This window comes from Elephas maximus, chromosome 24 (genome assembly GCF_024166365.1).
Source record: "Elephas maximus indicus isolate mEleMax1 chromosome 24, mEleMax1 primary haplotype, whole genome shotgun sequence".
NCBI classification, from domain to species: Eukaryota; Metazoa; Chordata; class Mammalia; order Proboscidea; family Elephantidae; genus Elephas; species Elephas maximus.
The window spans coordinates 27581493-27595021 of NC_064842.1; the positions used below are offsets into that span (position 1 = coordinate 27581493).

Consider the following 13529-nt stretch of genomic DNA (forward strand, 5'->3'; position numbering starts at 1 on the left):
CAAGGTAAATTATTATGTTGGCAAATATTTTGCTATGTATTCTTTTCACCACGATAAAAAAGTAAATAAATAAAAATCAATTTAAAAAACAAAAAAGAAAAGAAAACCCTATGGAACACAGTTCTGCTCTGACATACATGGGGTCACCGTGAGCTGGAATCGACTCCATAACAACTAGTATTGGTAACAGAAAATTCAGAGTATCTTCCTCATTTTCTAGTCGCCGTGTACAGAGATGTTGTGTGCCTTTCCCAAAGCCACCTGCCTAGTGAAGGTAGAAGGAACTGCAGTTTAAAGTCTTCAAACCCTCATTCAGGATTTAACGCAGAGATTCTCTCTTGCCTTCCTGGTCACGTGCAATCACAAGGCTTCACACCGCAGAGAATAATCCTGGGCTTCTTTCATGTGACCAAGGTAATGGGGAGCAGAAAGGGGGAGCATTCCGTTCTGTAGGGCTTCCTGAACGAGATTCAATCATTCTCCCGCTGTAAAAGACTGGAGCTCTGTTACATGCCTGCTCCGCTCTTGCTCTCAACATTTCTTTTATTAGGTGGATATGTAACAGTCATTTGGCATTTAGGAAGACTGAGATCACTGATTTTAAAAGCTTCCTCAGAGTCAAGATGAAAAGACTCAGAAAGCTGGTAACTGGATCTTTCTTTCACATTTATGAGTCTTCAGTGATGAAAGATAATTAGCTATAAATTAAACACCAGCTACTTACTGCTGGTGGTGTAAATGGTTAATGGACTCAGCTGCTAACCAAGAAGTCAGGGGTTTGAGTTCACCCAGAGGTGCCTTGGAAGAAAGGCCTTCCAGAAATTCAGCCGTTGAAAATCCTATGCAACAGTTCTCTGATACACATGGGGCTGCCGTGACTCGGAGTCAACCTGGTGGCCACTGAGTTCTTACTGTTATTTATGTAAGTGTTATAATTGGAAAAGCCAAATTCACTGTTTGATATCATTTTTTCCTTATTTCAATGATTATTTGTTGCATTTTTCCTATGCACATTTACAGTTAGGCTCTTCCTGATTTCCTGCCTCAATTTACTCTTACAGAAAGATTTTTGGCAACTTACCGTAATTATGATTTGATACAAAATGGGTTTGTATCATTATCTTATTATACCTGGATTTTTTAAAATCGAAAGTGTGCTTCACTGTTACATGGATACATTCTAGCACAAAGCTACCACTTTCCAATTCCTTCTTTCCACCTTTTTTCCTATTTAGAGTCTCTTTTCACTAGATAATCTGTTTAGCTTTGTATACATAATGCCACAGAAGAACAGAAAAATAATAGCAGTGACTTAATTAAAGAGCTTCTATTAAAAGATTTCATGTCAACAGGTGCCATAAAGACTTCACCTCCAGGGCCTCTCTCCTCTTCTGAGTAAGCGTCCCCAGTCTGTCCCACTGGTCACAAATCTTCTGGCACCGATCATTGATATTCACGGCATCGTGATAGTCCAGTTCACTATTAAAAGTGAAAACGAAGATTAACTCTTCAAGATGACATGAGGAAAAATGAATACAGGCTCAAAATAAACAGAAAAAAAAATTTTTTTTTAAAGATGTGCTAGTTCAGGGTTTTGTTACTCATTGCCATTGCAAACATTACCGCTATTCTCTAACAATTCTGAGAAGAATCAGTAAAATTCCTGCTAGCCAACAGATTTCTAAGAAGAGAAAAACTGCCTTCTTAATGCCCCAGGCTAACTATATTCTTTCTCAGTTCCCTCAGCCAGGCCCCCAGAGAGCATTATTTTTATATGTCTGCGTACCTGTAAAGTAACCTGACTCTGACCTGGCCACAGTGACTAGAACATCAAAACGAGTCAAGAGGGGGAGGAGGTATCGGCTTGCACTGCATTGTGTCCTTGGCACCTCTCAAAGGGCACGCACCTCAGCCCTGGATGGGAGCGTCATGTCCAGAAAAGGCACTGTGCCGCTACCTGGCACGGGAGGGGTTTCTACAACACAACCTGAAAAGCGCCCTCCGACTTACAGGCACGGATGCTGAATTTAGTACTATGCCGCTGGTGAGAAAGACAAGAAGAAAGTGATTTCTCACTAACTCTTTGCTTTCGCTCACCAGGCTTGTCTATACATCTTGTTGTTAGCTGTTGTCAGTCTGAAGTAGATTACCAGGCCTTTCTTCCTAGTTCATCTTAGTCTGGAAGCTCCACTGAAACCTATTCAGCATCATAGCAACACCCAAGCCTCCACTGACAGATGGGTGATGGCTGTGCTTGAGGTGCACTGGCCGGGAATCAAACCTGGGTCTCCCGCGTGGAAGGCGAGAATTCTACCACTGAATCACCACTGCCTTCCTGTCTACACATCCTACATGGGATCTTTGGGAGATGAGGTATTTTGAAGTTGACTTTACAGCAAATGTTGACTAGAAGGTTAACCTAGTTATTTCTAGGGATAAAGTTTGAATCATATCCAATTTAATCATCCTTTAAGTTCAGACTGAAAGCAAACTCATAGAAGTTTAAAGACATATTCAGGAGATTTCTTCCAAAATAGTACAAGATAAGACAACTTTTAGGAAAGTCCCTCCTAGCCTACCAAATCCATTTCCCTGAAGCTTCAATTTGTTTATTTTTTCTTTTGACCTTAAATTAAGGCAACGGTTATTCATTGCTTATTTGTGTTTTTTTGTTGTTGTTTTCCTTGAAGAGTATTAAACTTGTCCTTACTGGATTTTATTGTTTCCGTTACTGAATAAAGTAGACGTATATTGCAGTTAGTTGATGGTTCTTTCAGCAGGTAAGAAGCTCCATATCACCTCATTAAAGCTTGTCCAGTTCCCAAGAGGAAACAGCAGCTTTCTACATATAGATACTTTTCACTAGACTGAGGTACAAAGTGAAAAGGTTATGGCTCTTCAGAACGCAAATATTAAAGGGAAGAAAGACTTCCCCCAAAAACAAAAATCTGAGAATCCTTCTACAGACCCACATCGCAGACAACAATGCTCACCCCGCACAGTTATCTTTAGGCGATGCATTTCTCCATTTTCTCTCTAATTCCTACGTTTTTTTTTAAAGAGTTCTACCCAAAACTGTTCTTAAGGAGTTAGAGTTCTAAGCTGTGCATAATTAGTTTTCTAGGCACTTTGAGAACTGCACAAAAATTTTGATTTATATTTTAAGAAGAAAAAAACAAACCCATTGCCATCGAGTCAATTCTGACTCATAGCAACCCTCTAGGACAGAGTAGAACTGCCCCACAGTGTTTCCAAGGAGCGCCTCGTGGATTCAAACTGTCAGCCTTCTGGTCAGCAGCTGTAGCACTTAACCACTATGTCACCAGGGTTTCCATTTTAGGAAAGGTAAGGAGAAAAGGGACATTAATTAGTAGCAGCAAGATGAGCACAGACTTAAATGCTGTCTATGATCATCTCTTAACTATGAAGAAATAGGCACCAGGGATACTAATAATATAAAATGATTACTCAAATTTTATAGGCAACACTTGAAACCATTTCAAATTGCTTATAGGAACTATTACAGAGTGATTAAATGGCTTGAGTTTCTTTTCATCCCCTTATTTTATTTGTGAGTACCTACTAATGAGCAACCAAATGGTCAACAGTCAAGAAGCATGAGAAATAAGACAATGTAAAGTCCACAAATACACTGGATCTGAAGACCACAAATAATTAAGGGTTTACAAATACAATGTAAAGTCCACAAATACACTGGATCTGAAGACCACAAATAATTAAGGGTTTACTGGGGCAAAGCCAAAAAGTTAGACACTCTTAAAAGAGGCCATATCTGTTAATTAAGGGGTTTGCTCTCATGAAAAGTGAGCAACATGGGACTGCAAAAATGTATTATATTAAAATACACTTTTATTATTTATTTTGAAAAGTTACCACTACGTGAAACACTTTAACGAGCTGGTAGACATGTAAGCGATAACACAATGAAGAGGAGAGGAGTAGAGAATGACATTTTTTAGTTATCAAAAAGGGGCACAGGTCTTTTAAAAAAGCTTGAGAAATGCCACATTGAGGCCTCTGTTCTCCTGGAGGGAGTCTTTGAATGGTGCGGACCTTTAACCTTTAAAGCACTTGGCTGCCAACTGAAAAACTAGCGGTTAGAGTCCAGCTTTCCAGGGGTGCCTTGAAAAAAAGACCCGGAGATCTACTTCCGAAAAATAAAACACTAAAAACCATATGGAGCACAGTTCTATTCTGACACATATGGGGTCACCACAAGTCTGAATCAACTCGACAACAGCTGCTTTGTAATTGGTCCTCCCGGAGGGTGGACTCAGCAGTAGAGATGGGGACTCTGTCACTCCGCCTCAGTTTTTAAACTAGCCTGGGTTCTATGATGAATGATGATGGCATTGGCTAGGTTCCTCCCGTAAGATAAAAAATATGAAAATGAAATATAACTTATTTTATGATACAGAAAAGTGAGGCAGTAATACTTGTCTGTTCCTTCAGAGGTAAGACAGTAATTTTTGTTTTGTTTTGTTTCTTGGACGGGCAATATGATACCATTTCCTGCACTCCACCTGGGTTAGGCTGCCCGTCAGTTCCACACCCCAGGCCTCCAGGTTTATTTCTCATCCTCTGGAAGCTCAGCTCCCTGTGCTGGGGGATGAGGTGCTGCTGAATGAAAGGACACGGCAATCCTACCGCAACTAAAGAACCGAAGTCGCAGTCAGTTTATTTATTTAAAAAACCGTTGGTGTCAAGTAAACTGACTCAGTGACGCCATCTGTGTTACAGTGGAACTGAGCTACACAGGGTCTTCTTTTTTAAAACTTTTGTTTGTTTATTTTTATAAGGTTTTCAATGGCTAATTTTTTGGAAGTAGATCGCCAGACCTTTCTTCTGAGGTGTCTCTGTCTCAGGGGTGACTCCAACCGTCAGAGTAAGTGAACTGTTTGTACCACCTGGGGAGTCCTTTACTTATTTAAATGAACAAACAAAAATAACAAAAACCAAGGAAACCTCCACCACAGAGTTCTCCAGCTGGGTCCATTCTAAATTTAGTCTAGAGAAAGAAAGGCAGACCCCTGAGTCCCTCCCTGGTGGCGCTCTCAGGAAGCTCTCTGTGGCATCCTTACATTGTACCTATGACCCGATCAGGTTCACAGGAAAGAGCATCTCAGCTAAATGTCAGCAGCTGTGTGCCTGGAAATAGAACGTACTTCAGCTCCTGGGCGATAGCAGCAATCTGTTCCACCCGGTCCTGGTGGGCTGCCAGGTCACTCTCGAAGGCCTCGTGTTTCCGCAACAAAGCCCGGACCTCAGTTAGGGACGCCGACTCATAATCCTTCTGCAGCAAGATCTGCTCTTTGCCTGGAAAGGTTGCAGCAGGGGTTATTAATACTCTGATCTCATGCCGCAACCTCTTCCTATCAGCAGAGCTCTGGCTGATCATTAAAATTCCAACGAATCAAGAGAAGTGGAGGGGCAGAACTGAAGAGGCAGGCAAGTATTTCAGTTGGAATTCAGGAACTGGAATCCCACTAATGGTGCACCAATTCCCATTCCATTCCGAGCTCATGTCTACGAATACCTCATAAATACTGATGCTCCTCCAGATTTCTAAATACAAATTCATATTATTCATTAAAATACAAATTTGTGTTATTCATAACTCTAAGCAAGACATACTGATTTTCCAGTGTCACACTCAGTTAAGTTACTAACCATTAGCTCACAAAAGCTACCTGGGTTGGTGAGACAAAAGATTTGTTCTCTATTTGCCTACCCCACTGGTTCTACCCTGACCCCAATTCTTTTTGTGGTTAAATGCAGCCTGCATTTTTTTTTCCTGATAATCCTAGCATTTTTCCTTTCTGAACCTCTACCGATTTCCTCAGAAATATTTCTTAAATCTCACAACTTCTGTGATCCTCGTAACTGGGCCCAAATTTAATCCCCGGCTGGTGACCTTTAAGAATTTAATTCTACAAAGCTAGAAAAGGAAGTAAATCCTCATATATTTAATGATCACATATAGACCAACTATGTGCCAGTTACTAATTTACTTTATAAATAAAAACTCATTAAATCTTCATAAAAACCAAATGTGGTAGATATTACTGTTATTCCCATTGTGAAGAGGGCAGTGAGGCCCAGAGAGGTTAGGGATTCATCCAAGCACACAGTTAAGCATTGGAGCTGGAACTCCAACCATGTCTGTGACTACCTTGCTATGCAGTAATAAACAGCCAAACAGTGATAAAGCAAAAGGGAACCAAAGGACGAGAGCAAGCCTCCCTGACCTTTCCTCACAATAGATTATTACGTGATGGGGAGAGTGTTTTATTCTTCTACTCCAGCAAGAAGGATGCCACTATTTAGTCCAGCAGGCAGCCAAAGAATATTATGAACATATTAGCATGGCTATGGAGACATGGCCTGAAAGAAATTGGGAAATCCAAGGGAAAAAAGTGAAGCTAGACTACAGAAAATGATACCTTGAAGTCTTCCTTTCCAGGTAGATTTTCTAAGTGTGAGATTGTGTTGCTTTGTGGAACTTGTATCTGGGCCAGGGCTGTGCGACCCACACTTAGGGACTAAGCAGATACTTGTTGAATCAAACAGGGAAAGACCGAAGGAGGCCAGAACTTACACAGGTAAGTGTGAGAAGAACACATTTTGGGTGCCATTTTGTGAAAAAATATATTATCTGCTGTCCTTCCCACCTCTCCTAGAAAAATTTAGTAATAAGACAACAAAGCAGGAAAAAGAGAAGACACCTGCCTGCAGGGTCAGAGAAGTTAGAGACAGAGTTAATAACTGGCCTTGGCCCTTCTGTCCACAGCTCAACTCTCATTTTTCAAAATCCAAATCTGAGTCGAGTCCACTTACCATATGCCCAAGTCTCATGTGTTGAAGCCTTCTGCCTAAACTTCTCAGCCAGATGCTCCACACGTTCCAGCCTCCGTATCTCATTGAGCAGCCATTCCTCGTAGCCCTTCTCGGCCTGCTCCAGCCTCTGCCAAGCCCCAGCGATGTCCTAGAAGAGTGTGAGGACAGAGAGAAGGCACATTCGTTATGTTTCAGCTCTCAGCTTCTTTTACTATCACTCAACATCACGCATTTGACAGCGTCTTCCTGGCTGTTTTTCTTTTCCTTCCCTTCCCCGCACCCCCAAACAAACCATTCAACTGGTTTGGTTTCCAAATGTTTTATCATTGGGGGATTTTAGTTGTACCATCAGCTAATAAAACTTGATGCTTCCCCAGATTTAACAAAGACTTACAGGATTTTAGTTTTCTGGCTAGAAAAGTTGAAGTTTCAAAGTGAATCAGTTCAAAATAACTCTTACTTGGTGATGGGGGCCAATCACCCACCCATCCGTTCAGTCATCAACAACTATTTACAAAGCATCTAGTGTGTGCCAGGCATGTGGGAGAAACTTTATAAGAGTAAATAACACCTAAAAAGTCCTCCAGGGGCAGTGGTGGCTCAGCGGTAGAATTCTTGCCCTCCATGAGGGAGATCAGGGTTCAATTCTCAGCCAATGCACCTCACGTGCAGCCACCACCCCATATGTCAGGAGAGGCTTATGTGTTGCTGTGATGCTGGACGGGTTTCGGCGAAGCTTCTAAACTAGGACAGACTAGGAAGAAAGGCCTGATGATCTTCTGAAAATCAGCCAATGAAAACCCTATGGATCACAAAGGTCTGATTCTCAACTGACCACAGGGATGGGCGCAGGGCCTGGCAGCATTTTGTTCCATTGTGCAAGGGATCACAATGAGTTGGGGGTTGACTAAATGGCAGGGAACAACATAAGGTCCCCTGTCCCTTGCTTTCATGATTGTGCGGAGATAGTATACAAGTAATTAACCAAACAAGTTAATTTGAGCTATGAAGGAAAACAAAGTAGGGTCAAGTGATACTGTGGGGAGGGATGGTTCCCTTGGGCAGGTTACAGAGAAGACCCCTGGTGAGGAGGTGCATTTGAGCAGAGTCCTCACTGCAGAGAAGACAAGCCATGTGAGGAGCAGGCACAAGAACTCAGGCCAAGGGAACAAGCTGAAAGCCTGAGGCGGGGATGACTGTGGTATGTTGGGAGAAGGAAAGAAGGCCAGTGAGGCAGTGGTGTACGGAGTGAGGGGCAAGGAGCTGAGGTCAGTGAGGTTGGGAAAGTCAGACCAGGTAGAAATGATCTGAAGTGGTGACAAACAGTAAATAATAACAAATTTGGATTTTATTCTAAGTATTTTGGGATGTCAAGGGAGGCTCTGAAATAAAAGGAGGAATGTCTGATTTTCATTTTGAAAGATCACTGTGGCTACTGTGTGGAGAATGAATTTTAGGGAGAATGATTCAGCCGAGAAGAAGAAACTGATGATACTAATAGGATCTTGAGAAGGTGAATAGGATAGGTCACAGCAGTAGGGAGGAGAGAGTACCTGATCTAACCCTGGGAGATTTCATGGGGGAAGATGAGACAAGATCAAGAGGAGGCAGAGGAGAGCAAAAGCATTTACTGAAGGCCTGCTCTGTGAGAGGTACCCGTGGCTATACCAGAGCTGTGGGAGCATGGTGGTTAAGAGCTTGGCTGCCAAACAAAAGGTCAGCAGTTCAAATTCACCAGCCACTGCTTGGAAACTCAATGGGGCAGTTCTACTGTCCTATGAGTCGGAATCGACTCAATGGCACAGGTTTGTTGGTTGGTTTTGGTTTTATACCAATGGCAGGTAGGAGTCAAGAAGGCATGATGGTAGGTAGAAAAAGGAGTCCCGGGTGGTGCACATGGTTAAGCACTTGCCTGCTAAGCAAAAGGCTCAAGATTTGAGCCTACCCAGAGGTACCTCGAAAAAAAGGCCTGGTGATCTACTTCTGAAAAATCAGCCATTGAAAACCCTGTGGAACACAGTTCTACTCTGATACACATGAGTCAAAGTTGATTTGATGGCAATTTTTTTTTTTAAATGGGTTTAGGGAGGAAAAAAAATCAAAATGAAGTGGTTACTAATCCAAAATTATATCATGTAACTCCAAAGATTCACGAAATCAACACCTCCCTCACTGCCCAACAAAAGCCTTTGTGGAAAGAGGTGGGTTCCCATGGGGCCAGGAGGCTCCTTTCTCTCACACGCACCGACACCATCTTGCCCTCGGACGGCATGAAGGCAGGCCGGTTGCTGATCCTCAGCTTGGTCTGCAGGGTGTTGAAGTTGATCTCCAGCTGGCACTTCTCCTGCACCTTGGGTGGCTTGTGCTTTCGACGGTAGTCCCGGAAGTCCTCCAGCTTCTTCTGCATGGCTTGCATGGTCTTCTCAGGGGTCCGATTCTCTAGCCAGGGGATGGTGCGACGAATCCATTCCAAAAGCTGTTCCCAAAACACAAAAAAAGACTGCTGAAACTCACCTACCAAACTGCCCCAATTCAAAAACAGAGGCACCTAAGGATTTGGGATGGAATACCCTAATGCTCCTAAATGTACACAGGTGTGATTACAAGACCCCTGACTAAAAGGAGGGCGCTGGGGCACAGATGGAATCCTCAGTGCTTTTGGACACAGCATTCACATCGCCATTCCCATTCTGCCCCCCACCCACAGCCACCAGTAATCACCTCCATGAAACCACACACAGGTAGAAAACTGAAACGCAGCACGAGTCATGGTGTACAAAAATGGGACGTTCACAGAAAACTCAGGGACCAGACATTAGCAGACAAATGCTGGATGGAGCTTTCAAATTAAAAACAAACAAAATACCTAATGTGGTGGAAATGTGGTGTAATAAAATCAGCAAATGATTGGGGCTAACCTAAGATATACTTGTATTTTAAATAAGCTCAAATCTAATTAATCTCTTTTCTAAATAAATGTATTGTAAACCTGGGATTGATTCAATGCCAAAGTAGATTTTAGCATCTTAACTTCCCTTAACATTTAAGGAAATCCACGTGATTAAGTGAACATGGCAGCAAATTTTTAAGGATAAAGCACCCACCCCATCTCCTGAATTACTACCTCTGCCTTAGAGATGACCTGCTGATAATGCACTTAGCATCTACACTTTTGCCTACTGACCACTTGGAAGATCACAGCAGATTAGAATAAAAAATAAATGAAATGGTTCATAGTCTACGGGCTTGAGGAGAATCACTAAAAGGCCAAAGAAGACAAGGAAGGATGGATATATATTATTGAGGACTGTCTGCCCTTTGGTCCTTGTCATGCTTCGGCTCCTAGGTTTCTCACTGGTATTAAAACAATGCACCCAAATTGAATTTTTCCACAGCAGTAGTATGAACATAAAAAGTCAATCTCATTAGATTGGATTAATATAAATTACTCTTTGGGAAGACTGATTCCAAGCGTCCTGATACTTTTCCCAGTGCAGACCAAATGGGAGCTAAATTAAGTCAGACAGAAATCATTTGGTCTCAAATATGTGTCACTGGGCTCAAGTTCAATTTAGAAAGGATGTGGCTGTGTACCTCACTCAGCCCTAACCTGTATCAGGGAAAACATGGAGCAGGTAGTGACAAGACTGCTGAGTTGCTATATATGCTCTTATAAGGACAAAAAGAGAAGCCATATGAAAAGTGCTGCTCTAACCAAGAATCTGGCTGAAGAGCCGTGGGCAGCACTACACAGACGCTCAAATATCTTGGACAGAGGGCTCTGTTTGCCAGATAACCCTCTGGATATTTAGATATACACATGCCTGAGCCACGCCCTCACACAGGCTGGGCAAGCTCCTTTGCAGTGGGTCCCTGCGTGGAAAAAGCTTCTGGGTATGGACAGCACCCCACGTGATGTCAGAAGCCAGTGAAGCGGGGAAAAAAAACAAGGAATGCACTATCTTCTAGGGAGGTCCGGCCCTGGAGGTGCACGCTGAGAATGCAATCACATTCTACCATCTGAAACCACGCAAGCTCTCTCTATGTCTTGGGTTTGTTGGAAAGGCCATCAGGACGACATCTGTGCCAATAATTATGTTACTACAGGAGGAGGTCAAGTGTCTTTTCCTAGGTTTTTTTCCCCCATCTGAGATGAAAAATGCAAAAAAAAAAAAAAAACAAAAAAAACACTGAAAGTCCATGTTCACCATCCGTGCCTCACCCTCTGGGTGAGCGTGGACAGGGCTGCAGGTCCCCAGTTTCCTTTACCTCACTTGCTAGCCTCTCATATTCTTCCATCAGCCTCTCATTCTCTTGATTCACAGCAAGAACCTTACATATCCTGTTAGCTGCTGTCTCGGCCTGTAAAACACAATAGGTAAACAGGACAGCTCTGTCGACAGGGCATGCAGACACAAAACCGGGCATGGTGGGAAGCGGGAATGGGGAGAGATGGTGGGCTGTAAAGGGTGCAGACTCTGGGTTAGGGTGTAATCAGACTGAGGGTATGGCTGTTTAATACTGTGAATCATTCCACACTTTTTTTTTTTTTTTTTTTTACAGTTTTCACACAGACTTACACGGCAGGCTGAATATACTGTAGGGGAATAATGGGGAGATACCATTAGTCCAAAGCACAGGCTTTGTAAAACACCAAGCAAGTTAGTGACAGAGATGAATGGGTCAAGGAAACCAAGCTCTTTGGTCCCTGCATAACTCCCTGACCACTCCACTGATCTCGTGATGTTGGGATGGAAAAGGCTCTGAATGGCATTAGCATACTGAAATCAAAGCAAAAATTACTGGGCCCTGAATATATATGTCATTGCACTTGAGATCACCTCTTCTCCTCAAAAGAATACGTAGCACGCACTAGATGGTAGCCTTCCACTCATGGCAACCCCATGTGTGCAGAGTAGGACTACTCCACAGGGTTTTCATGGCTGTGACCTTTCAGAGGCAGGTCACCAGGCCTTTCTTCCAAGGCACTTCTGGGTGAGTTCAAGCCACCAACCTTTTGGTTAGTAGTTGAGTGCTACATGGGGTCACCGTGAGATGGAATCCACGGCAACTGGTTTTTTTTCTCTTTTTTTTGGTTTTATCATTCCACAGAGCTGAGGTTCCTTTAAGGCTTTGTTTAATCTACATAAGGAGTCACTGAGGTAATAAGTAATTCTCTACTCTTGTTTTTGGAAAGGGGACTTGGATCAAGAGTGGAACTTGGGCCACGATCATGTGATGAATTAAGAAGAGGAACTTGCCTGCCCCAGCTTCCAGCCACAGCCTGTGCCAGAGCCTTGGCTTTAAAGCCCTAAAATGGGCCAGTTTCCAGGTCTTAAGGAGATCACAGAAATAGTACAGACTTTGTCCACCCCAGTCTATCAGCCTTCTCCAAGTAGAGATACTTGAAGGGGCAAAAAACAGCAACAGGTGAATACACAGAACTCTGAAAGACATTCCCCCACGACGTTCCTCAGGCTATTTATCTTGAGGAATACGTATTTTTTGGAGGTTCTAACATTGGTAACCCCTTCATTCCTTCAGTTCAAATAAGATTAGTCTTTAAAGATCTTAGAAGAAATTACTGAATGGTGAAGGCAATTTCTAGGCAGAGGAGAACAAAGTGCATTGGAAAGGCATTCGTTTCGCCTTTTCAAGCTCCCCCTCCACTGCTCAATGTATGTGGCTCAACTTCAGTGGTACTTGTTATTTTTTTCCTATAGCACAAATGGTTTCCACAATTTAATAATGAAATAAAAAAAAAAAGTTCCTGGAAGGAAAGATAGATACAAACACTTCAGGAACTGTATCTAAAGTTAAAGCTGTTAAGAAAGTATTCACAGTTTGGAACTTGCCGTATTAGATAGTTATAACACACTTAGAAAGAGTCCAAGGAAAGATGTGAAGCGCACAAACACACACCCACGTACACACACACAATTAAAACCGATGCTGAAGAGCAGCACAACCACCCAAGTGGACGAGTGTTAAATACCTGCTCCGCTCCCGCAAAAGCATGGTAGAAGCAAGAGACGTATGTCATGATAGCTCTTTCATCGGGTTTAGGAGTGTTCACAATGTCTGAGGGGAGGGAAAAAATAACACAGAAAACAAACACACACACACACGGATGAAGAGGAGAAACCAGGGTGAACAAGGGGAAGAACAAATTGGTTTGCACCGATCAATTTTCTGTTGCGTTTCCTGGGCCCAGCATCTGAGCCTCGGGAGGACTGTATGGTACCAAAATGATCCGTGAGCAGGACGTCTGAGCCAGCATGTTTTCTGAATGATCAAACTGGGGGTTTGCTCCCTCCCCCACCCCTTGATGGGTTTTAAAAGCACATTCATCAGATTAATATGCGGACCCATCTGCTGCATATCGGAGCTTGTTACTGCCTCCTAGGCACTCATAAGGCCTACATCCTCTTGTCTGTGGGCCCTATCAGGTCATCTGCCACTTTTGTTCTGAGGAATGTATGTCACTTTGCAAAAAACACTGGCAAGACCAGCAGAGCTCTCTAGCCCCATCACTTCTGCTACTTAACCACCCCCAACCTTGTAATTTGTTAGCTTCCGCTCTGCAAACTACACTGGCCTGTGTGAGGATGAAATTCACCGGAGACGGTGTGTCTTTTAATACCTTCTACGCATATACAGGAGCCCCGGTG

At 43.0% G+C, this 13529-nt stretch overlaps 1 protein-coding gene across 4 annotated transcripts in view; it reads right to left on the reverse strand.

The window, feature by feature from the left end:
• The window catches only part of ACTN2 (actinin alpha 2), a 74918-nt gene that overhangs the window by 15208 nt on the left and 46181 nt on the right, over positions 1-13529 (reverse strand). For 3 of the 4 annotated variants that reach the window (XM_049868677.1, XM_049868680.1, XM_049868679.1), the window contains 5 exons: positions 11128-11220; positions 9104-9334; positions 6859-7006; positions 5187-5337; positions 1371-1479 (listed from right to left, as the gene is read on the reverse strand). In XM_049868677.1, coding sequence (XP_049724634.1) covers positions 1371-1479; positions 5187-5337; positions 6859-7006; positions 9104-9334; positions 11128-11220 — 732 coding nt within the window. Of the gene's footprint in view, positions 1-1370; positions 1480-5186; positions 5338-6858; positions 7007-9103; positions 9335-11127; positions 11221-12853; positions 12940-13529 lie in introns of all 4 variants that reach the window. The other variant, XM_049868678.1, reaches the window with a different exon arrangement.